Source organism: Canis lupus, chromosome 4, assembly GCF_011100685.1.
Source record: "Canis lupus familiaris isolate Mischka breed German Shepherd chromosome 4, alternate assembly UU_Cfam_GSD_1.0, whole genome shotgun sequence".
Lineage (NCBI taxonomy): Eukaryota > Metazoa > Chordata > Mammalia > Carnivora > Canidae > Canis > Canis lupus.
In genome coordinates, this window is record NC_049225.1 from 80,201,534 (window position 1) to 80,227,494 (window position 25,961).

The window sequence follows — 25,961 nt, forward strand, 5'->3', positions numbered from 1 at the left end:
GAAAAACTCTCCCAATTTAAAATTGATTTATTGAAGTAACAAAGGCAGAGGAAGCGAAAGATTGTTATCTAAAGATGAATTGTCAAAACAGCTCTGATTTAATTTTCAGGTACGTATCAATTTCATTCTCCCGAGTCTGTACCTCTTGGAACCCATCTTGGAAGGATAAAAGCCAATGACCCCGATGTGGGGGAAAATGCTGAGATGGAATACAGCATTGCTGAAGGAGATGGAGCAGACATGTTTGATGTCATCACTGACAAGAATACACAGGAAGGGATTATAACTGTCAAACAGGTTTCTTTACGCTGTCTTCATTTCTTCATTGAGCACCTCTAGTTTATTTTTGCTTTTCAGTTGAGGGAAGAAAAGCCAAGGGGTTATTATTCCCCATCCTTTACACACTGTCCAGCCTTCACAGAAGTGGGTACAGTTGCGGTTTCATCTCAAATAAGTTAACCATCTTCACCACTGACACTTACAAAAAGTGATACAAATCCTTACCTGCTTGTGCTAAGAGTAGACAAACTAGGATTCGATAGCCTCAAAAGTAATTGTTTTATATCTTCTCAGGTCAAAAAGGTAGGCATGCAGCCATAACTTTATTTCAAGACATTTAAATTAGTCTCTTCAAGTAGATGAAACCTGAAGATGCTGCATGTTTGTACGTTGGATTTCTTGATTTTTAATGCAGTGTGGGAGAAAATTATGAAACTTTACATACTATAATCTAGCTAAATATGGATTATGTTCTGCTTTCCTGATTCTTGTTTTCATTCACATCTTGCTTTCCATAGTGTTCAGATTAATGAAAAATGTTTTTTTATTCTTTTTAAAATTACCAGTTTTAGAAATGTTGGGCCTAAGAAAGCAACTTATATGCGTAGTTTTAGCGAAATCTTTACTTTATTCTATATTTTCTTTGATTTTAACTTTGTATAAGTTTAATAATAATAAATAATCTATATATCCATTAGATAATACATTTGCCTGTGACCATCAAAATGTGAAATTCATTACTAAGTGGGAATCAATTTTAATGTCCATACCATTATACCCAGTTACCCTCTATGAATAATTTATAATTTATTTGATATACCTAAAAGGAATAATTGGGAAAGTTTTTCAACCACAATGACGGTACCATTAACAGAGTTGGTTGTTAAATTTTAATCTTGTCTTCCATTGTCCTGCCTGGTATATTATACTAATTTTTCTTATTTAACTTCAGAATTTAGATTTTGAAAACAAAATGCTATACACTTTAAGAGTGGATGCAAGTAACACTCACCCTGACCCACGATTCTTACACCTGGGACCTTTCAAAGACACAGCCGTGGTCAAAATATCTGTGGAAGATGTCGATGAGCCTCCTGTGTTCAGTAAACTTTTTTACCTGATAGAAGTAGATGAAGATGTGAAGGAGGGCAGCATCATTGGACAGGTTACAGCATATGACCCAGATGCCATGAACAATTTAATAAAGTAAGTAGTTCACGAAACTTTACATTTGCAGAAAGATGATCGTCTTCTCACTATTTACAAGCATGTGTGAAAAACCTTACATAGTTCTATGTATGATCAAGTATAGTAATAAGTATAATCAAGTATAGTAATAAGACTTCCATAGCAGAAACCCTTAGCTGGACCGCCTTCTACGTGATCTCAATATGTCATTGCATTTGACTCATCACTTTACAAGGTAGGTCCTATTATATTATACCTGTCTGCGGATGATAAGATTAAGGCACGGAGCGTTTAAATAACTTGCCAATTAGTGAGTGGCAGAGCTGGATTTGAGAATCAGGCCATCTGGCTTCAGAGTCTGCGATCTTAATCCTTTAACGACTGTGAAATCTTATCTCACCGTCGTTCTTGGAGAAATCATGGTTCAAATAATAAGTGATCTAAACCAATAAGTTAGAAAAAAATTGTTCTAGAAATACTATTAAGAGGTAATTTGAAAATGTTGAAATACTTTTTATTCATTTTTACATTATTTTTTCAACTTTTTCTTTAAAGTGTTACCGTACAGTGTAATATTGCTTTTTCCTTTTAAAATAGTCACTCGGCACACCATCTATCAAAATTCGGGGGAAAACACAGTATGTCAGTTATATTCTAATAATAGCAGAGACTTAGTAATGGCATTTGAGAATGACAACGTATTTAAATTAACGTGGTATTTGGAAGTTTGGTGTAACACTTTGCCGAAGTTTGAATATTGTATTAGCCCTTTCAAAGCTTTCAAATATGCCAGAACCTTAAGTGATGGCTACACGTGGATCTTAAGGGGAATGCAAATATGGTTGTGACATAAGTGAATGGGTAGGATGGGTGGAGAAAGATGGGTAGCCATGTCCAACTGTGGCCCTAACTCCATGACATGAGACTGTCACACATTTTGCCTATCCTTTCTTCTGTAAAATAATTGTTACCATTTATTGAGCAATTGCTATAAACCAGAGAGTCTAAAGAGATTTATATGTATTAGCTCAGTTAAGCCTCACCACAACTTTATTAGGCAGGTACAATTGTTGTCACCCAAATTTTATAGAAGACTAGGGGATCCCTGGGTGGCTCAGCGGTTTAGCGCCTGCCTTGGGCCCAGGGCGTGATCCTGGAGTCCTGGGATTGAGTCCCGCATCGGGCTCCCTGCATGGAGCCTGCTTCTCCCTCTGCCTGTCTATCTCTCTCTCTCTCTCTCTCTCTCTCATGAATAAATAATAAAACCTTAAAAAAATTATAGAAGAATAAATTGAGATGCAAAGACTTTAAAGGACACAGTACAGATAATTAGCAGACTAAAGACCCAAACTATTGTTGATCTGAATGCACAGCCAGTTCTTGAGCAAACATATCCTGCCTTCCTAATGACCTGTTTACTAATTAGAGATAATTAATATAATATTCCTCATTTGTAGGCTAATTTGATTGATTTCAGTTACACAAGGCAGATTCCTCAGAGACAAAATTATGCAAAGGGCGAAATATGGCTTTTGTCCCTTGTATTTAGTCTAGTTTCCCTTCATTTTCCCATTGCCCACAATAGGGAATTTCATAAGCTCCAAATATAGACATGTTAGCTTAGAAAATTACAGCCTTTTTACTCTTCCTTTATAACAAATGTATTGAGGTTACTAACCAACAATAAACTGTACAACTTAACTTGTATGATAAACTTTTGTGTATTCCTACACCCACTAAAACATCATCAAAATCAAGATAATGAACATATATATATCTTACCCCCAAAATTTGCTCATATACCTTTTTAATACCTCCCTCCCCAACTACCTAACACCCGCCACCTCCCGCCACCACCTCCCCACCCCCTGCCGCACAATCTCCAGGCCAACACTGATCAGGTTTCTGTCAATACAGATCAGATGAGGTTGGGCTTTCTTGAATTCATACAAATGCAGTCATACAGCGTTTGTTCTCTTTTGTCTAACTTGTTTCACTAAGAGTAACTCAGTGAGTTACTTAATATTGAGATTTTTCAATGTTGTTACGTGCATTAATAGTTTACCTCTCCAGTCGATGAAAAGTATTTCAACAGACAGAAATACCACGATTTGCTTATTTGTTCACTTATCCGTTGACATTGTGAGTTGTTTCAAATACTTGGATATTGTGATACCTTTAAACACATTTGTGTATAAGTATGTACACAAACTTTGTGCATCAGAATTTGTTATAGTTTTTATATATACACTTTGTGTGTATACACACACACACACACTTTTATATGTTTTCACTTTTCTTGAGTAAATACCTAGAAGAGTTATGACTGGACTATAAGGTAGATATGTGTTTAATGCTTAAGAAACTACCGTATTTTTTAAAGTGGCTATACAATTTCACATTTTTAACAGCATTTATGATGGATCCAATTTCTCTACAACCTCACCAATACTTGGCACAGTCAGCTTTTTTTTTTTAACTGTAGCCATTCTGATAAGTGTGTAAGAGTATCCTTCTTGCCCCTAGGGCCAACGATATTGAGCACTTTTTCATGTGCTTAATGTGCCACCCCTACCTGTTCTTTGATGAAGTGTTTAGACAATATTTGCTTAGATTTTACTGTGTTATCTCTTTATTATTAATTTGGAGATACACAACACACACACACACACACACACTCACATCACACAGAAGATACAAGCCCTTTATGACTTGTGATTTACAAATCATTTCTCCTACTTAATGGCTTGTATGTACATTCCCATAACATGACCTTCAAAAGGCAAAGGGTTTCAAGTTTGATTAAATCTAATTTATTAACTTTTAAATTTGTAGATTGAGCTTTTAGTGACTTATATTGAAAACATCTTCCTGGTCCCAAAATTCTTATTCTATGTTTTCTTCTAGAAGATTTATTGTTTTTAGTATTATATTTACATCTATGATTCATTTTAAGTTATTTTTTATATTGTGTAAGGTATGGATCAATGGCTTTTTGGTAGATGGAACTCTGATTTTCCAACATCACAAGTCGCAAATACTATTCTTGTCACTGAATGGCCTTCATACCATTGTCAAAATTCAATTGTCCACGTAGATATGGATCCAACACTGGACTCTCCCTTCTATTCCAGTTATGTATTTATCCATGTTCACAAAATCACAATTATCTGTACTCTTATAAAAAATCTTGAAATTAAATACTATTTGTCATTTAACTTTTTTTCTCTCCTAAATTTGCTTGGTAATTCTAGGCCCTTTGTATTTTCAAATGTCAACTGCTACAAAAGAGTCTGTTAGAATTTTGATTTGAATTGTTTTGTGTGTAGATTAATATAAACAGAATTGAGGACATCATAATGATACTGAATCTATTAACCCAAAATAATGTATTCTTCTTTGCTTTTATAGGGATATTTTTCAGCTGTGTTTTCAGGTATTTATGTCTACAAAAAAACATCTTTTACATTTCTTTTTATTGCTTTATTGCACTGCAAGAACCTCCAAAACAATGTTAAAAAGAAGAAATAAGAGCAGAAATCCTTGACTTCTTTCTTGTATTATGATGAAATCATATAGTCTTTCATCGTTTAGTTTTATGCCATCTGCAGGGAAAATTTTGTTCTATTCCTTTTGTTTTGAGCATTTTTATCAGGAATAGAGTTTGGATTTTGCCAAATGGTATTTTCTATGTCTATTGAAATGGCCATATAGTAAAGCGATGATTTTTTAAATTTATTTTTCAAGTACTGAACAAGCTCTGCACTATTGGGATAAATACCACCTAGTCACATTATGCTACAATTATTATATAAAATTCAATTTACAAAAGTTGAAAAATAAATTTGCACCTATTTTTATTGGGACATTATTTTACAGTTTTGTTTTCATGTAATGTCTGTTTTCATTTGGTATCATGATAAAACTGTCTCATAGAATGTAGTCAGAAGTATAAGATCCTCTTTTAATTTTTTGGAAGAGTTTGCGTAGAATTGACATTTTTCCTTAAATGTTTGGTAGAATTTAAAAGCAAGGGACTGTATAATCTTTTTTATATGAATTATAATTACAAATTTTATTTCCTTAATAGTTGTAAGGCTCTTCAGATTTTCTTAATTCTTGCATGAGTTGTTTGGCTTTTTTTTTTCTCTTTTTTTCATCTTTCAGAGAGTTTTTGAATTTTATAAAAGTTGAAAAAAGTTGTTCATAATATTTATATTGTCCGTTAGATACTCTAGTAGTGATAGCCACCGATGATATTGTTAATTTGTATCTAGTGTCTTTTCTTCTTGACCAGTGTAACTAGACTTTTTTAGTTGATTGATCTTCTCAAAGAACGGACGAGTCTCATTGATTTTTTTGAATTGTTTTTCTTTTGTTTTTTCTTTCTTTCTTTCTTTTGCTCTGATCTTCATTCCTTTTTTCTGCTTAAATCAAGTTTCATTTGCTCTTCTTGTCTATGTCCTTGAATCAGAAGTGGAGGTCATTGATTCGAGACGTACTATTATTCTCATATGTGTATTTTAGTGATAAATAAATTTCCCTCTAGGTACATCTTTAGATGTGTTGTTGCTTTTTCTACCAATACAGTAAAAATTTTATGTTGTCTTTATTTTTCTCTTCATACCTTGCAAGTTGTTCCTTAGGATGCTTCTAAATTGTGTCACTAGTTGAAAGCAATCACATTATGATGTACCTTTCTATAAATATGCTTCATTTATTTTGTACTTGATGTTTGTAATGCTTTCTGAATATATGACTTTATAGCTTTCCTCAAACTTGGGGAAATTTTCAGCCAGTCTCTTTAATATTTTTATTGCCCTATATTCTCTTTAAGGACATTTAATTATAATTATGTTAGGTCTCTTAAAAGTGCAATACAGGGGGATTCCTGGGTGGCTCAGCGGTTTGGCGCCTGCCTTTGGCCCAAGGCGCGATCCTGGAGTCCTGGGATAGAGTCCCACGTCAGGCTCCTGGCATGGAGCCTGCTTCCCCCTCCTCCTTTGTCTCTGCCTCTCTCTCTCTCTCTATGTCTATCATAAATAAATAAATCTTTTTAAAAAAAGTGCAATACAGTGCACTGATGCTATTTGTTTAGTGTTCTTTTTTTCTGTCTTAGCCATTTTAAATAGTTCCCATTTATATTCATCTTTAAGTTTACTAATCAATTTTTCCCCAATATCTAACCTGCTTTAATTCCATTTAGAGTATTTTTCATTTCATAGATTATAATTCATTCTCTGGAAGTGTTTCTGGGTTGTTTTCAATTGGCAGATTTTTTTCAGAGCAGTCATATTTTCTTGTTTTTTTTTTTTTGCATGCCTGTAATTTTTTATTGGATGACAGATACCATGCTCTTACTGTATTTAGTATTAGGTAACTTTGCATTTTCTTTCTTTTTTTTTTCTTTTAGCTTTGCATTTCCATAAATACTTTTGAGCTGCATTCAGATACGTGTTTAAATTACTCAAAACATCTTAATTTTTTTTGGACCTTACATGGATTAGATATAGATGTAGATTGACAGAGATACAAATATAGAAATAGATATAGATACATAATCCACCCAATCTATATAAATATATCCTTTCCTTTATCTGCAGTTTCCTCAGGTACAATTTTAGAAGTAAAATTTCTAGGTCAAATACTGATAGTAAATTTTGCAACCTTGCTTCATAGAATATAAAAGTGACTGATAAATTTTTAAGTTCTCCCAAAAGTATTTGTGTTTAATAGGGCCCTCAAGAATAAAGAAACAATGGATAGTGGTTTTTACCTATAAAATCTCATAAATTATGACAAAGAGAAGAAAAATACTGAAAGAAACAAATTTATCCCAAATTATGGTGCTAAAATTATACTGCCAACTCTGTCAACATGAAAGGCCATGTATGAAATATAGAATATAGGCTGATTCTTGTTTGCATAAAGATATACACAAAAAACCCACAAAAACTTTTTTTTTCCCCACAAAAACTTTTAACAGCATGAGAAACTAGCAATAATTCAACAAGGAGACAATATTGTAATATGTATTTTTGCTGCTATAGAATTTAGAAGGATGACTGATCCCCAGAGCAGCAATGGGCTATGATAAGCATAATGGAGAGATATTTTCCAGGGAAATCTTAGGAACTATTTCTCACCCACCAGCAAATCTGTTCATCAAACATATTTTCTGAAATACATCTGCCACTTGCAACATGAGATTATGATTACAATTAGCAGCTGTTGTCAGCTTTGCTTCACCTCATTAGTAATCATGGATTTCCCAAGTTATAGGGTTGATTATAGCTTTACAGGTTCTGAAAGAACATGTTGTCTCATTTCACACCTATTTTATGCTCAACATATTTAAAGTTAAACAAATTTTAGAAGAGATCTTTTCTACTGCGGTCAAAATGAGAAGGAAGTACACAACAAACTTGCTGGAAAGAAATGCTTTTTTAGTTATGCATTAATAAAAGCTAGTCTGTGTGCATGAGTCCACCCTAAATTGAAATGAGTGAACAAGTGGATGTGTGTGTGTGTGTGTGTGCACGCATGTGCCAGTGCTTCCCAGAACTTGATTTTATTATAGAGAGTAAAACAATAATGTTTGTTTATTTTAAAACTATGATTATTTAAAAATCATGACACTAATATTTGGGGGAAAAAAGATTTGAACTATTTGCCCAAGCACTGTATAGCCACATTCTCTTTCTAAAGGACAATGAAAGTTTTGTAGTTCATAGATAGAAAATACATTTCTGGAATGCAGTAGCTGGAAAGGAAAGAGCAAACATACAGCCTAATTATATTGACTTAGTGGAAGATGTACCTGGAATTCAGTAAAGGAAGACGAGTACTACCTTTGACATATTTCTGCACACAACTCATTTGTTCTTGTGTTTGTAATTTAATTTATGTGTTTTATTGTGATAGATGAAAATACAGGGATCTCATATGTGTTGGATTCTTAAAGGTAAAGCATTAAATTTGAAAAGCAAACAAGGTAGAAGCAGAGTTCAGCTTCCACAGGCTCAGATCGCTTGTGCTCTTTTTCACTTATTTGCTGTTTGTGCAGATCCTGCTTCTGCAGAAGGTGTTCATTTAAAAAATTATACCAGTAGGCTTTCTTTTTATCTTATTGCTCAAAATTAAATATAAGGAGATGAATAAAATAGTGTTGCTTTAATAGGCCATCTGCTGGAACATAGAGATAGCATTGTCCTGTGTTGTTTATCAGGCTCTTTCTGGTCAGCTGTGGTAATCCAGTGTATTTATTATTAATAGGTAAACCAGCATGTCCCATTCTGCACTGACAATAGAATATTGGCTGTTGATTAATAGAAAATTATCTCTGGGCTTTGACAAATTGTAAGATATCATTTGCACCAGAGCAAATTTCTGAATATAGACCTGGAACTTTGCAGTGTTAAAGAGAGCTATTTTTAAATTGTCAAAGTGGTTCTCCCCCATGAATTCTTAACGTGAAAAGTGGTACCTTTCAAGATAGAATCTATGAGTAGGACAGTCAGAAACTTATTCTGATCCCACATAAGCCCCAAATGAGTCAAAGCTGGACTTGCATAATGTTAGAATTGTTAGCTATTCCTCAATCATAGAAACCCTCATGCTAATCTCTAGGGCAAGTAGCAATGAGCACAAAGGGATTTTAACTTTTTATTTTGATCTTCAATGCAAACAGTAGGAAGAAATCCAATGTCTGTTTAGCCATAAGCAGATAATGGCTAGCTATTGATTTTTCCAATAATGGAAAGAAATATATTCAGGCAAATATTATAAATTGAATTCCATTCAATACACATAGATGTGGTTGAGTTATATTCTTTTACTGTGCTTTCTTTGTGTTCATTTTAGGTTTGTTTTATTCATAAGCAGGATTTGGTGTAAATATTTAAGTAAAATAGAACATTTTTAAAAATGTTCTAGTGACTTTTTTAGCTTACACATTAGGAACTAAACTGTAGGAGTCTTGAGGCCTAGAGATAAGAAACACTTTTTTTTTCCATTTTAGCATTTATTAAGCAATAGTGATTAAAAAGAAAATTTAATATGACTGCCATCCTCAATTTTAGTACATTAGCAATTATTTTAAAAGTGAGATCTATCTCAGATACTTGTGTGACAATGAATTGCTAGTTAAAACTTGATAACTTTTGCTCCTAGAAGATATATGTATATACCATTATTTATTTTAAGTATTTATATTTATATCTGGTTTCTAGTTATCCTCTATCTCTTTAGGAGTTCCCCCACCAGAAGTGCAGCTCTTAGGCAGTGACCATATACCATATAAAGTTTCTTTAAATCTCCCTAATTTTTTTCATAACATCATATAGGAAAGTTATAATTATGATTATTGAAAAAGTGAGATGATACTACCATTTCCATGTGGCTCTAATGTCCATTACACAAACCTTCTAAAGGACAAGAAGGCCACCGGGCTGGTTTTATATTTTGATACTAGATACATAAAAGAACCTGAACCCAATTAAGTAAATTTTTACTTATTCCATCTTTGAGATGAAATCCTATATATATATATATATACATTTTTTTCTACATGCCCAAATACTCTGAAATAGTGTCTGTCATTCTAAGAAAATCACTTGATAAAGTTTAGCAGAAAATAAATTAGGCAAGCCCCATGATGTTAAAGTATTAACAATTATTTTGGAAATCTGAGTTTATGAATGAATCTCTTATGTTCAATATAGTTCTTATAGCAGTAGACTAAATCATGGGTTCTTTACTAAAACAGCCAAAGCAAACAAAAAAATCATAGAATTAGGTAAATAAGATTTTCATCTAATATTTTTTAAATTACAAATGTTCCACAATGTTTAGAACATAGGCTGCTCAATATCTATTACTTATGTTTGTCAAAGTCAGTACCTGATAGCGAATATATTACAAATTCATAGTGGGGGCTGTAATTCCTTGATTCACCAGATCAAAAAGGAGTTCTTTTGCTAAGTGACTTTAATAAGATACCTAGGAAAATGAGAACTACACCAGATGCTGATTAGTCTTTTTGTTGTCTCTCTTTTCCTCCTTTCTATCTTTATTCTAATCAGTTTATTCCATTGTATATAACCTTGCTATATGAAGCCTTGTCCATAGACTTATGACATGTGGTTTGCCTAGGATGTTTGATAGAAATAAAAATCCCAGCTCCGACACCACATCAACTGAATCATAATCTGTCTTTAATGAGATTCCAATGTAATTCATATGAACATTAATGTTTGAGAAATACTTATTTCCCTATATGGCTTAATTAAATACTCAGCAGCAGAAACCTCAAACAGATGTAAAGTATTGGGTAGCCTACTATGGCCTGACATCACTAAATGATTCTATTATTATAAGTTAGTCTTTTAAAAGATATCCCTTATATTATAGCCTTCCGTTGCTGTCATAACAAATTACCATAAACTTAGTGCTTAAAGAAACTCGTGTCTTATCTTACAGTTTCATAGGTCAGAGATCTGGGATGAGTCTTATTGGACAAAAGTCAAAGTGCTCATCTGGACAGGGCCACATTCCTGTCTGGAGACTGTAGGAGAGAGATGGTTTCCTTGCTCACTTAGTTTATTAGTAGATTCTGGTTCTTTGCAGTCGTAGGATTGAAATTCTTATTTTCTTGCTGTCAGCCCAAATTTCGTTCTGAGTTTCTAGAGGCTGCCTGCAGTCTTTGGCATGTGGCCCCTTTCCGCCAGCCTCAAAGCCAGTAATGAGAAGTCCCTCTCATACTTTAAATCTTTTTTTTTCTCCTGTCTCAGTTCTCTAGAGCCCAACTCTGCCTTCTTCTTCCACTTTAAATGGTTCATATGATTGGTGTAGGCCTATCTAGAAAATCAAGAATAATCTCTCCTCAATGACTTTTAACTTTAATCACATTGGCAAAGTTACTTTTACCATGTAAAGTAATACAGTCACAGGTTTCAGGGATTTGGAGGTGGGTAGGCATCTTTGGGGGAGGCGGGGAGGCATTATTTTCTACCACAGACTGACACAAAGTTTATGATGACATCTTCCATATTCAGCCTTGATGAAAAAAAAAAAAAAAGAGTCATGGAACTCTGTGTAATATGTCATTTCATTTTAGCTGGAATAGGTCAGAGGAATCGATTGGAGGATAACCTTTGATTCAGCCGAGATGTTCCTTGAATAGAAAGCCATTCAAGAGCAATTCATTTTGCCACAGCTTCTCTCTATTCACTTATAGTCATAAGGACTCTGTGGATGCATGTTCTTATGTTTTTTGACATAATTTCAATTTATCTAATGCAATTGACTCTATCAAATTTAATATGACTGCTTAATGTGTCTCAAGCATTGCCATAGGTCTAAGATAGGTCAAATAAATCAAGTGACAATTAAAAACTCTCTTAAAGACTGACACAAGGATTCATGAATATAAATAATAACTCTAAACTACACATAATCATAGAACAGTAATGATGGAAAAAGCCGAATATATCAAATCTTCTAAATGACAATTACATTAAATAAAAATTCAAGAAAGTTATTGGCATTTTACTGGTCATGCCTCATGAGAACATTGCTTGAATTGCCTATAACATTATGAAATAGTAGATGAGCTAATAATCTTCATGCCTAGATTCATGAATCTCTTTTCTGCCAGATACTCTATTGATCGACATACTGATATGGACCGGATTTTTAGCATTCACTCCGAAAATGGCTCTATTTTCACTCTGAAACCCCTTGACCGGGAATCATCTCCTTGGCACAACATCACCATTACAGCCACAGAAATAAGTGAGTGGGAGATACATCACTTGAACACCAAAGTGGTAAAATGATAGCATTAAGTAGGCTCTATTTCTTGAGTGAAATAATCTTATCATTAGTAACATCAGAATGTGTTGGATTTTTTCATTATTTTAATGATTACCAAATATCCATTTTTTAAACTTGATTTTCTTTTACACCTACTCTAGGATAGAAATAGGATCTGACCTCATAAAAATAATTAATCTGTCTAAGAAAATTATGTCTTACAAATAATACTTCATTCTCAATCATATTCTCCTCTTTTTGATCATGCTTTCCATATGGACCATGTAAGAAAGCTGAGATATTCATCAGCATCCAATTGAGAAAGTGCATACCACCGAAATGATCTGTTGCTAAGTTACAAATGGGGTGAGTGGTATTACTGCTTCTCTGTAAATGAGACTGAAGTCTTACACATGTTCTCGTTGCAGATAACTCAAAACAAAGTAGCCACATCCCTGTCTTCATCAGAATTCTAGATATAAATGACCATGCTCCGGAATTTGCCATGTACTATGAAACATTTGTTTGTGAAAATGCAAAACCTGGGCAGGTAAATAAAACTATTATAAACTTTAAAGAAATATTTCCTCTTCACAAAGACAGATAACATTAAAATAATTCACTTGCACAAAATTTTTTGATGCAAACTCTTGTCAATCCTCTTTGTCACCTGTTCATCTCCCTTTACCAAAACATTCACAGTGATCTAAACAGATGATTTCTAAAGTTGTTTTTATTATGGAACCCATGATGTGATAGGAAAAGTTATAAGATATGCTTTAATTTATATACAGGGTATCTAATGAATATCTATAACTATATCTATGTGAAAATTCCTACCTGGATTCCTAAGTATGCTTATACTGAATTATATTAAAGAATACAATGGAATATATTACTAACTAAAACATGAAGTATGAAAATGAAATTGTTCTGTGTTAGTATAGAGGGAATAGTAGTAGTTGTCTCGTTGATTACATTTTCCTCTTAATCTCCCAGGCAGGATATTTTGGTTTGATAAATTATACTTTGTGATTTTTTAACTTTAATATTATTGAGATAAAAAGATTGTACAAGACATACAAAGTCCTCTTGTAAAGTCCTCCAAAATATAAAAGATCTCTAACGTAATTTTAAGCAAATGCAGAATGTGTTCATTTTTGACACTAATATAATATTTTACAAATGACTGCACAAATTTTACTGAAATAAATGTTAACAAGTTAGCCATTTCTTTGAAGAAAAAGTAGATAGATGTTAAGAATCATATGTAATTCCATCATGTCTATTTAAATATAGAAAATAAAAGTGAAATACTGTCTTCCTTTTATTCCAATAAAGATTGCAATGGACCGAATGTTCATTTAAAGCCCTAACTCCCAGTTTGGCTATATCTGGAGATGGAGCTTCTAAGGAATCAATGAAAATTAAATAAATGTGATCGTAAGGTTGGGGCTCTGATCTGAGAGGATTCGTGTCCTTTAAAGGAGAGACACTAGAGATCTCTCTCTCTCTCTCTACATACACACATTCAGAAGAAAGCAAGCTGAGGATGTAGTGAGAAGGCAGCTGTCTGCAAGCCAGAAAGACAGCTCTCACCAGAAGCTCACCAAGCTGGTACCTTGATCTCAGACTTTCACTCTTCGGAACTGGGAGAAAATAAATTTCTGGTACTGAAACCATCCAGGCTGTAGTAATTTTTATGGCGGCCCGAACAAGCAGACTAAGACAGAGATACATACCATATTCTACTTACATACACAAAAGTAAAAATAAGGTATTATTATTACTTTCCAAAATAAAGAATCATTATGCAGTTATCTGGATTAAAAATTGTTTTTCTTTTTTTTTTACTTTGTAACATGTAATAGACATATTCTCAATTTAGTAATGATTATTTTTAATTCGATGCTGAATTCTTATAGCATTGCTATATATTAATGAGCTTAGTCAACTATCCACTTAATAATGGAAATTTGGTTTACAAGCAAAATATAACTCTAGCAGACAACACTATAGTGAGCATTATAGTACATTTGTATTTATACACTCCCTGGTATTCTTTTTCTACCTTTGAAGTGGGCATAATTTTATATATAAATTTTATATATAAATACTTATCAATGCCTCCAAACAGCTGCCCAAATAGGTCATATAGCTAGTGGATGATTGCCTATTTATTGGAATACTAGATTTTAAATGTCCACCAAACAGTATATTTCATAATAATTTTAACATGGATCCTTCACAAATTACTCATTTGCGTAAAATATGAACATTTTTTCATAAATGTAAGCCATTTTAAAATAATCTTCACGGATGTATTAGTTTCCTAAGGCTACCATGAGAAATAATCACAAACTAGAGAGCTTAAAACAATAGGGATGTGCTTTCAAGCAGTTCTGGAGGCCAGAAGTCTGAACTCAATGTGTCTGCAGGCCATCTTCTCTGTAAAGACTCCGGGAGAGGACTCTTGCCATTTCCTATGCTCTGTATAATTGCCAGCAATCACTGGCATTCCTTGGTTTATAAGAATAGCTCCAGTCTCTGTGTACACTGTCCCATGACATCCTTATTCTATCTCTCTGTATCCACATTTCTCTCTTCTTATGAGAATCCATTCATTGGTTTAGGGCCCACACTACTCTACTATGGCTTCATCTCAACTTGATTACACCTACAAAGAGCCTATTTCCAAATGAGATCACATTCGCAGGTACTGGAAATTAGAATTCGAACATATATTTTGGAGAGACATGAGACAACTGACAATAGCATATATATAGTCTTTACTTGTCTGTTAATAGCTTTTATTGATTCATGTGAGCAATTGATACATATTACAAAGTAATGTTTGATGACAATAAAGTATAATTGATATTAATTAATAATTATTTTAATAGATACTACTACTACTAAAATTTGTCTTGTTCATATGCTTGGCAGAAAACAACTTGCTTGTTGAAATTAACAAGGATAAAGATATATTTTAAGTTATGCATATGTTAAAATACGCTTAAACAGTGGCCCATCTCATTTCAAGAACTCAGCTGTATCACCAGAGGACCAATGCTGTTCATGATTTAAAATATTACTAAAAATTAGATATATCATTGCCAATCTGGAGCAGGAGGTTGAACAAAAGTATTAATGTACTAAAAATACTTTGTCAGGATCCGATCTCCTAAGGAGAAAAGATGCATTAAGCTTGTATTAATTATTATGCACTTTAGAAAACTATATATATATGGTCCCATATATATATATGGAACCATATATATATATATATATATATGGTTCCATGCCAATCTGTCAATATAATGAATGGAATCATAGTTAATATTAAAGGGGAAAAAATACTGACTAGTGAGTGTACTGATTAGTGTAGCTCTAGAAGGTACACAACAATCAAACAATGGATATGTCAAACTACTGTGAAAGTCCAATAACTGTTTATCACAAGAGTTGGACTATTATACCTGGAAGTGGTGCAACTGTTTGTTTTTTGTGGAAAAGAAATTTGAAAATAAGAGTGATTAGATGGCTGTGATTTCAAGTCATACAGATGGCAGGCCCATGACTAAAAAAAACAAAACCTCAATGTGCTTTTTCCACTATAAAACACTCAATGGAATTTTTTCTGCCTGACCTGTTATTTGTTGCTCCCTCTTCACACTATGGCACACGTCTGACTTAGAGTGAACACAGCTAAGAGGTGTTGTGATTTCTCAACGTTGACACTGATTTTTTTTTTTTTGGAACTCTAAAAGCATTTGTTTATATATCTTGCTAAACTTTGCAAATATCATTAAAAGAAAAGCAAGTAATTTGAGTAAAATATGCAATTTGATTGTAGTTGGGGTGGCCCATAGCTTTAAAATCTTTTGCTTTTCTGGAATTATGTGGCATATTGCTTATTTATCCAAAACTATATTCAGAGCATTCTTGATCTGTGGGAGTGGTTGTGCTAAGCACTTTTGTTTTTTAAAAATGCATCTGTTATGTTCTCTGTCTTTGAGACGATCATTTAGTTTGGGCAACAGATTGGTAACCAATTATTAATAAAACAGATCAGTGCTTTGTAATGAATATTAAAAGAGGATAGATGTTGGAGTGATTAAATTTTTCTTTAAGGTTGGATATTCCAGTGGTTGAATATTCATAGTGATACTTTGCACAGTAATACCTGATGGAGGTTTTGTTTTTTTTTACCTTTAACTAATTGTTATATTATGCAGAACTATAAAAATTTCTGAAAATGGCCTGTTTTTTGTTTCTTTAATGTCAATGACACATGTAAAGCATAAACACTGACTTAAAATGTCATATAACAAGGAGAGTTGCTTTTCGTTGTGCTTTATTTAATTTATTGATTTGGTTTCAGTTGATTCAGACTGTCAGTGTCATGGACAAAGATGATCCTCCCCGAGGCCACAAATTTTTCTTTGAACCAGTACCAGAATTTCCTCTCAATCCGAACTTCACCATTGTAGACAATAAAGGTATAGAACATTTTTAAAGCTAAAATTGAGACCTTCAGATGCAAAATGAATAACTGCCCTAAGTATTTTGTTTCCCCCACCTTTTTTTTTTTCCCTAGATAACACAGCAGGGATCATGACTCGAAAAGATGGGTATAGCCGCAACAAAATGAGCACCTATCTACTGCCGATTTTGATCTTTGACAATGATTATCCAATTCAGAGCAGCACTGGCACGCTCACTATCCGTGTGTGCGCCTGCGACAATCAAGGAAACATGCAGTCCTGCAATGCAGAGGCCTTGGTCCTATCTGCTGGCCTGAGCACGGGGGCTCTCATTGCTATCCTTCTTTGTGTCATCATTCTACTTGGTAAGTCGTACCTCCGAAAGCTCATTTCACTTCAATAAGCCTCTCCCATATTGTTCAGTGATGATGCAACTGAAGAGCACTCTTATCTAGAGCTAAAGGTTGAAACTTTTAACTATTTATTAAAATTGTTCTTTCGATTAGAAAAAAAAATTCACTTGGCTCTACGTTCAGCTTTCTAGAGATGACAGAGATAATGGCTAATGCTCTATACACATAGGTATAGACATATTTTTAAATCTATTTTATATTATTACCTCTCTGTGCTAACTAATCATGGTCACTGTTCTAAGGACATTTAATTTTGTAACTGATTTAATCTCTCCATTAAGATAAATACTTTGATTCTTCTCAAGAAAGACTAAATATAAAAAAATACATAAAAATATTTTAAAAAGAAAGACTAAATAACCTATACAGATTCACTCATTTAGAAAGTTTTTACTAGCATTCAAACCCAGATAAGTCTATTTCAGAATTTCCCCTTTGAACCACTATTCTCAAAACCAAAGACTATCTTTATAAGTAATATTACTAACAAATACTAAGTTATACATATTTGACACCTAATTCACAAGTACATTTAAATTGTCAAGATAACATAAGCTTTTTATTCATACAGCATGTTATACATAGGTGCAAATCAAAAGTTTAAGTTCATTAAAAAAATATATCACTATGACATTGTGGTCATACCTAGTCCTGCAATGTCTTCTAAAGTCATGCTTCCAATAGCAAATCTTTTATTGGAACATGCCCTAACAGGACAGCAATTTAATTCAATTAAACAGTCGTTCCACTGTAAAACATTTCCCTCAAAATTGTTTCCGTCAAATATTCATCCAAAATGCTTATGCTGAGGGCATGAGAGCCAGCCAAATTTATGTTCCAACGCTCATATGTGCTGGCTCCTTTTCACTGCAAATCCTTTCAAGCTATCTGGATGAAATCCCTCTGGCCAGATATCCTTGCAGGACTTCAGTGGGGGATTGATGAAAGTGAGGGGAAAACACTTGTCTCAGCTAAAATGATCCAACTATTTAGAAAAACATTTTCTCAGGGTGCTTCCGAACATACATATCACCAAGCCACATCTCAGAATTGCTGCTAGAAAGGTCAACTCTCCTGTAAAATATTTTGGTATCCTCACGAAGAATAAATTTTGGCTTACCTTTCATCTAAGTGCTACTGATATTATATTGTTCTATGTGCTCAAATAGTTCTACTTTCCTTATTTTGAACAACATGGACATGTGTATATTTCAAATTTTATTTTTAAAATTTCCATATTAAGATGATACACACAGACATGAAGACATGCATGCATATGTGGGGGAACAAAAACACTCTCCAAATAAGCTTAGATCAATAATATTATGAAACTAAATTGTATAGTATTTTTTTCTATACAGAAATCCTAGAGGGCTGCTCCATTATTTTGAAAAGTGTGCCACGTTTCTGTCTTATGCAATACAGAAGGCACACATTTCTTGTTTTCCTCCTTCCCAACTGGTTGCCTACATATGGGGTGCTTTTCTATTATTTTAGTTAAACTTGGTTCTAATTTAGAAGGTTTCATTATCAAAGCTCATAAAGCTTTTTTGCTGTAATTTCATCTTTTTTTAAGTTTTTATTTAAATCTCAGTTAACATACAGTGTAATATTAGTTTCAGGTGTGCAACACAGTGATTCAACACTTCCAAACAACACCCGGTGTTCCTCACAGCAACTGCACTGCTTAATACCCATCACCCTTTTAACCCATCCCCCTTCCCACCCGCCTCCTGGCATCTCTGTTTGTTCTCTATAGTTAAGAATCTGTCTTATGGTTTCCTGCTCTTTTTTCCTTTCTTATGTTCATCTGTCTTGTTTCTTAAATTACACAGGAGTGAAATCATATGGTATTTGTCTTTCTCTGACTTATTTCACTTAGCATAATACACTCTAGCTCTGTCCATGTTGTCGCAAATGGCAAGATTTCATTCTTGTTTACGGTTGAGTAATATATGTATACATATACACACACCACTTCTTTATCCATTCACCAGTCGATGGATACTAGGGCTCTTTCCATAATTTGGCTATTGTTGATAATGCTGCTATAGACATCTGGGTGCATATATCCCTTTGAATTAGTATTTTTATATCCTTTAGGTAAATACATAGTGGTGCAATTGCTGGTCCGTAGAGTAGCTCTATTTTTAACTTTTTGAGGAACTTCCATACTGTTTTCCAGAGTGGCTGCACACGCTTGCATTCCCACCAACAGTGCAAGAGGGTTCCCTTTTCTCCACGTCCTCTCCAACACCTGTTGTTCACACAGTTAACTAAACTTCTATAGTAAAGAAAGGCTGCTCTTTGCAAGGTAGTGATACAGAACAATGATATTTTAGACATATCTGTTACAGTTTGAAGAAATGTGGCTTTTAAGTTTGTCTATGTTACAAGGCAAAATCAAGCATTAAAACCTGAGGAGGGACCCTTTAAGCTTTTGGGTTTCTTAGACACCTTGGAAGTCAGATGAAACTTATGGAAACTATTTAGAATAATAATTTAAATTAATAAAAATAGGATATATTAGACAAAAGAAATACATTTGTCCAAATTAAACAAAAAATAAAAGCAAATTGTGCTTAATTATTGTCATATGTGCCTTGCTCTAGTGCAAGTTTAATGATCATTTGAGATACATCATAACTAAAATGCAATATAAAATATCTGTGATTTCTATTGGTCTAATAATCATACACACTCTTACTATGACTATTGTAACTGATATTCTGATGCTCAAAATAGAAATACTAAATTCCAGTTATAGATTAATAAAGATAATGATACACTATTTTCTGATACTTATCTTAATCTCTCTGAATTCTACTCAATTAATAACCTCAGCCTAGGGAAATGATGCAAATGATTTTGACCTAACAGAGGAGAAAAAACTCAGAACAGGTTCTAAGGTTCATTTGTGGGAGTTAAATATTATATTAGCCCTGAAGCCCTGAAAATAATTTGACTATATTGTTGTTCTTTTATAGCCAGAATTTATAAAAATGTTGAGGAAAGTAGAGAATTTATAAATTAATTCAATATTAAATTTAGAAGGAAACTTCTTTTTACTGCACAATTCACTAGATTGGTGGATTTCAGATCTGTGTTGGCGTTAAATAACTTATTTTCATCCTTTAATAGGGGAGAGGATATATATGATCTATTTTTACTGAAAATATATTTTTTAATTGTCTCCAAGATGATTTTGAATATAGCTCAGGACCCATAGCCTATCCCTTGGAGGTTAACTGAAGATGCTTCTAATGAATTTTTTTTCATTATTGCTACCAATTAGTAGGAGCAAAGGAATGTGTGTGGGGCAAATATGAAAATAGCATTAAATAGGCTTTTAATGGCGTTATAGGGAACTCAAGGGCCATGGTGAATTTGGTCTCGATGTAAATGAGTTTGCTTTGTGTAATCTCAATACGATAATTGAGAAAAGAAATGACAGATTTTTGAGCTAATATTTTCCTGTTTTTTAATAAAACATAAGGGGTATTGATAAAACATTTAGCTACCTGAAGTAAGGGAAAGCTGTTTTTTATTTATCCCATACAATGTGCAAGTGTGCTTTAGGGAGACTATCTTCATTTCTTGACTTTTTTTGTTTAGATTTTACTTATTTATTTATTCATGAAACACTCACAGAGAGAGGCAGAGACATAGGCAGAGGGAGAAGCAGGCTCCATGTAGGAAGCCCAACGTGGAATTCGATCCCAGGACCCCAGGATCATGCCCTGAGCCAAGAGCAGATGCTCTACCACTGAGCCACCCAGACGTCCCTCTTAACTTTTCTTATATATAAAATTAGGGACTTGGTCATTTGCAATGGAAAATTTTTATTTTGTTAATCATGTATTTTTTTCTTTTTAAAAATGTATGTGTAAATTGCAAAACATTTATTTTGCAGAGATTCATTGTCACATACATGCATATGTTAAATTTTAGTAATATAACGAAAAACAAGAAAGTATGTACTACGTAGGGAGGTTCATAGTTAACTTTATAACACGGGTATGTAAATAATAAAAACAATATAGCAAATAGATTACAATTAACATTTTAGCCAGAAGCTTCCAATGCAACTGTCTAAGTCCAGGGAGTCCTCAGTAACAAGATAATTAGTCTGAGCTACTCTGTAAGATGAGTACAAGTTAAAGATAAGTTAGACTTTGAATTGTATATTGCTGTTTATAGTTATATTTCAGAATTTAAGTAGGCTTTCAAAACCACGTCCGTAAAGGAATTTAAATTAATATGAGCTACTGGAAGGAATTAGATCAGTAGCACGTATGTATTTATGTATATATGCACACACATATATTCATAAGTGTAATACATTCATATATAATACATATTATACATGCATATTTATGATTGCATATATTCCCTTGAGTCATTAAGAAAACTTTAAATTGGTTTTAATTTCTCTCGGGATAATAATGACTGTAGCTTTAGAATTTTAGTATTTTTAAGCAAGCACACTGTTGAGAGGAAGGAGGTATCACATAATTAACAGTTGGCTAAATGAATTAGCCATAACTGAGTAAGGCTTTTTCAAGGCCAGAGCTCTATAGGAGAGTGGAGTCTTGAGAGTAAATAAATGGACTCTAGTCACTGCTCCTTTACCAATACAGGACATCCACTCATTGGCCGAGGCACTTTGTATTTGTGTAAGATGGTTCCTCTGTCCAAACAAATCTTAGCATCTCTCGTAACCACACAAACTCCCCTCGCCAAAGTCTTCTTACAGTGACTTTACACCTGATTCATGAAATCTCACTATTTTCTCTTTGTTGTTGTGAATAGTTTTAGTTGTACTGTTTGCTGCACTGAAGAGGCAGAGGAAAAAGGAACCCCTGATTATTTCAAAAGATGATGTCCGGGACAACATTGTGACCTACAATGATGAAGGTGGAGGGGAAGAAGATACCCAAGCTTTTGACATTGGCACACTAAGGAATCCAGAAGCAAGAGAAGACAGTAAACTTAGAAGGGATGTAATGCCTGAAACTATTTTCCAGATAAGGAGGACTGTGCCTCTGTGGGAAAATATTGATGTACAAGATTTCATCCACCGAAGATTAAAAGAAAATGACTCAGACCCAAGTGCACCACCTTACGATTCACTGGCAACATATGCCTACGAAGGGAATGATTCCATCGCAGATTCACTCAGTTCTTTGGAGTCTCTCACAGCAGATTGTAACCAAGATTATGATTACCTCAGTGACTGGGGGCCTCGTTTTAAAAAGCTTGCTGATATGTATGGGGGTGATGACAGTGACCGAGATTAAGAGTATTGTATGAGTTGACCCATGTTTTTGGAAGTACTCTCCTGTTCCTAGATTGAGTGGCCTGCATTCTCTTCCTTGGAGGAAATTTTTTAAAAAATCAAAATCACAAACAATACGTAGGTGTTGTCTTAGTAAGGGTTTGCTTAATCAGTAAGTTTCCGTGAATGAATACGAATGATATAGATTAAAAAAAAAGTAATAATAACCAGTTCACTCTCTTTGCCTAACAATCTCTGAAGGAAAGTATATCACATCAATAATCAATAAAAATTACATAAAAGGCTTTTTGTGCCTTTACTTAAATATAAAGACTTTATAAATGTTTTCTTAACTGACTTACAGTCACCTTTACTATTAAACATTGTGCAACGGCTTTGTAAATTAATATGAAAATATATATATCCCTAAAGAAATAGGAATGACTATTACTGCCATATTTATTTAGTTGAAGAATGTCTTTGTGTTAATTCATTCATATTTTTATAAATGTATATTTATATTTTTGTATTTTTATGAAATAAACTAGTATTTATAAAAATGAATATCATTTTATTTAATTCCTAGAAGCAGTTCTGATCTCACTTATAACAAATTTTTTTACATCTTTATAGGCAAAACATGATTCACTCAGGGAATTAAGAACAGCTGAGTTACTGCATATAATTTGGAACTAGAATGCAGCAAGACTGTAAAAGAGCTTTTAGTACAAGTTATGCTGTTTTGCCTCTGCCACTTAAATATGGACAAGTGTTATTGAACCCTCGTTATCTACCCATCGATAGGATGTGAGACCTTTGAAATATGAACTATTATAAATATGCTTGTGAATGATTAAGTCTTTTGTACAATTTTTTCTATGGAATCAATCAGTGAATTTTATTTGAGAATATATGAAATACATGTAAGGAATGCTATGTAGATGACAAGAAAATCTAAAACACTCTTCCTTCATGAATAGAATAGTTTTCAGAATAAAAGGTAATAGTTCTGATTCTGTTTCTTCATGATCAGTTAACTCATGGAATATAAACTGGATGACATTTAAAATGTGTACAAATAGACTAGAGGAGTTTTGGGGTTTTTTTTCATTGAAAATTTTATCAAGGAGATTGCAAGTCACCGTATATTTGAGGAAATCTTAAAAGAACTAAAAACATGTAGACTGGAGATAAGAACCCTTAGGGAATGTAAAGTTTTACTAACAATGGGGATTGTCCAGAAAACAGAATATAGACAATTTAAGACATGGGAAAGGAGAAGAGAGAGAAGGAGAATTGTATATAATAATTATTTGCAAATCTGTAAAACTGCCAGAAAACTTGCCTTGGTTTAATCTGGAGAATAAGACCTAAACAAAAGATAGAAACTTCACAGGAAGACTGCATATGATTCCTTTTCTGTGCCATGTTTTATCTTTTCTCTTTCTCTTTTATTATTCATCCTGTAAGGAGTAAATATCATGCCCAGGGTGATTCCTACAGTGGAATTTATATAGAAATTTAGCGGGATCCCTGGGTGGCGCAGCGGTTTAGCGCCTGCCTCTGGCCCAGGGCGCGATCCTGGAGACCCGGGATCGAATCCCACGTCGGGCTCCCGGTGCATGGAGCCTGCTTCTCCCTCTGCCTGTGTCTCTGCCTCTCTCTCCTCTCTCTCTCTCTCTCTCTCTGTGACTATCATAAAAAAAAAAAAAAAAAATATATATAGAAATTTAGCACTGACAGGACTAGTCTGTTACCAAACTTTTTTAAATAACAAACACTGAATGTTATGAACAAACTTACATGTTCTGTTACTAGATTATAAAATTTTTGAAGACTATTTCAACAGATTTACTACCAGGAGCTAACACATATTAAAGATTCAATTTGATGCTGAGAAAATAACACATACTTTGCACTTAATATTTGAAATTTTTCTAATCTTTGGAATTTCCCAGAAAACAAAGTTTTTAGTTTGCATTTTCGTTCAGAACATTCTGGTTTTCAGTTTAGGAAGTAACTAGTTTTTCCGTTCCTAGCGCTATTTCAGCATGAATCAAATATTTGAGGAAGATGACACTGAGTGGTTTGAAGTAGTCAGAAAAAAGGAGTTAAATATCTATTCATATTTCTTATAATCACATTATAATCAGTAGAAGAATAAGTGGCAATAAATAAGGAAATTAAAAGCAACCAATAATTATGGCATGTGCAATGCCTGCTTAGAAAAGAAAAAATTATGTTGAGTCAGGAGAGGGGAATTGGTAGTTACATCACATGTCTGGTTACCCGTGATTTAAACACTCAGTGCATCACAACAAACCCAGCCACCTGTAAGTTATGAACCTGCACCTCCTAGGAGAAAATATATTGAGACTACATAGAATAAGACACATTAAATTTTTAAGCTTGTTTATAAAGAAATGTTCATTTGACTACCATTTTTCAGCACTTTAATAAAACTGGTTTGAGTTCTCCCTTCCATTGATCTGAGAATGACTGATAAAGTGTTTATGAGGATAGAACTAACAGATTTCATACTTAGTAGGTATATGATTGTTTTTGCTATAAATCAAAGGGTACAATTTGATCAAAGAAATCACCAGATCTGTGAAATATTAATACTTTCTATAACTTCTAAATAATCTATGAAGTTCCTCTGGTGGGAAAAAATGCATTTAGAAGTCTGATCAGCTTTTTTTTTTTTTTTTTTTTCTTTTCCTCATGGACTGTGTCATTGGTAAAATTTGAGGGAAATTAATTCTTTTTGGGGGGGGGGGATTAATTCTTAATGTGCCTAGTTTCCAAACAAAATAAATCCGTTAGTTTTGACTGTTTAATCTTAAGACAGAATTGAAGCTAGTTGAGTCACCATATTTTCCAGATACAATTAAAACATAATCACTCTTTTTATTTTGTATATTCAAAAATGTCAGAATAATATATGTCTATACTTATGTCTGAAGATTTTTTTCAGAGAGAGGAATCTACATTATTTGAACTTTAATATATGGTCTGGATAGTATTACCTTCAATACTCCTCTCAGGCATAAAAAATAGATTGCAATGACTTAAAAATCAAGTTAGTAAAGAAAACAAAACAGCATTAACAACAAAAGCAAAAAAACAAACAAACAAAAACAACAAAAGCAAGCAAACAAATAAGTAAAATTAACCCTGCCATAGCCAGTGGTTGAACTGACCACAGTTGATTCCTTCCACTTTGGTATACAAGCACCAGAGCTAGCTTCCAGGACCCTTTATTATATTATGTTGGTTATTCTTTGAGTTTACTCCACTTTCCCTGACTGGTTTCTTCTCTCTAACTCTATATTTTAGAGTGGTCCACACCTACCTTCCTTCCTTCCTTCCTCCCTCCCTCCCTCCCTCCCTCCCTCCCTCCTTTCTTTTTTTCTTTCTTTCTTTCTTTCTTTCTTTCTTTCTTTCTTTCTTTCTTTCTTTCTTTCTTTCTTTCTTCTTTCTTTTATTTAAGTTCTGGCT

General features: G+C 33.5%; 1 protein-coding gene across 1 annotated transcript in view; it reads left to right on the forward strand.

Moving 5' to 3' along the window:
- The window catches only part of CDH9 (cadherin 9), a 131,179-nt gene extending 107,213 nt beyond the window's left edge, over nucleotides 1-23,966 (forward strand). Inside the window, exons 6-12 of the mRNA XM_038533757.1 lie at nucleotides 110-297; nucleotides 1,232-1,485; nucleotides 12,125-12,261; nucleotides 12,711-12,832; nucleotides 16,667-16,784; nucleotides 16,883-17,134; nucleotides 21,995-23,966. Of these exons, the coding sequence (XP_038389685.1) occupies nucleotides 110-297; nucleotides 1,232-1,485; nucleotides 12,125-12,261; nucleotides 12,711-12,832; nucleotides 16,667-16,784; nucleotides 16,883-17,134; nucleotides 21,995-22,482 (1,559 nt within the window). The 3' untranslated portion in view covers nucleotides 22,483-23,966. The remainder of the gene's footprint in view (nucleotides 1-109; nucleotides 298-1,231; nucleotides 1,486-12,124; nucleotides 12,262-12,710; nucleotides 12,833-16,666; nucleotides 16,785-16,882; nucleotides 17,135-21,994) is intronic.
- Nucleotides 23,967-25,961: the final 1,995 nt, after the last annotated feature.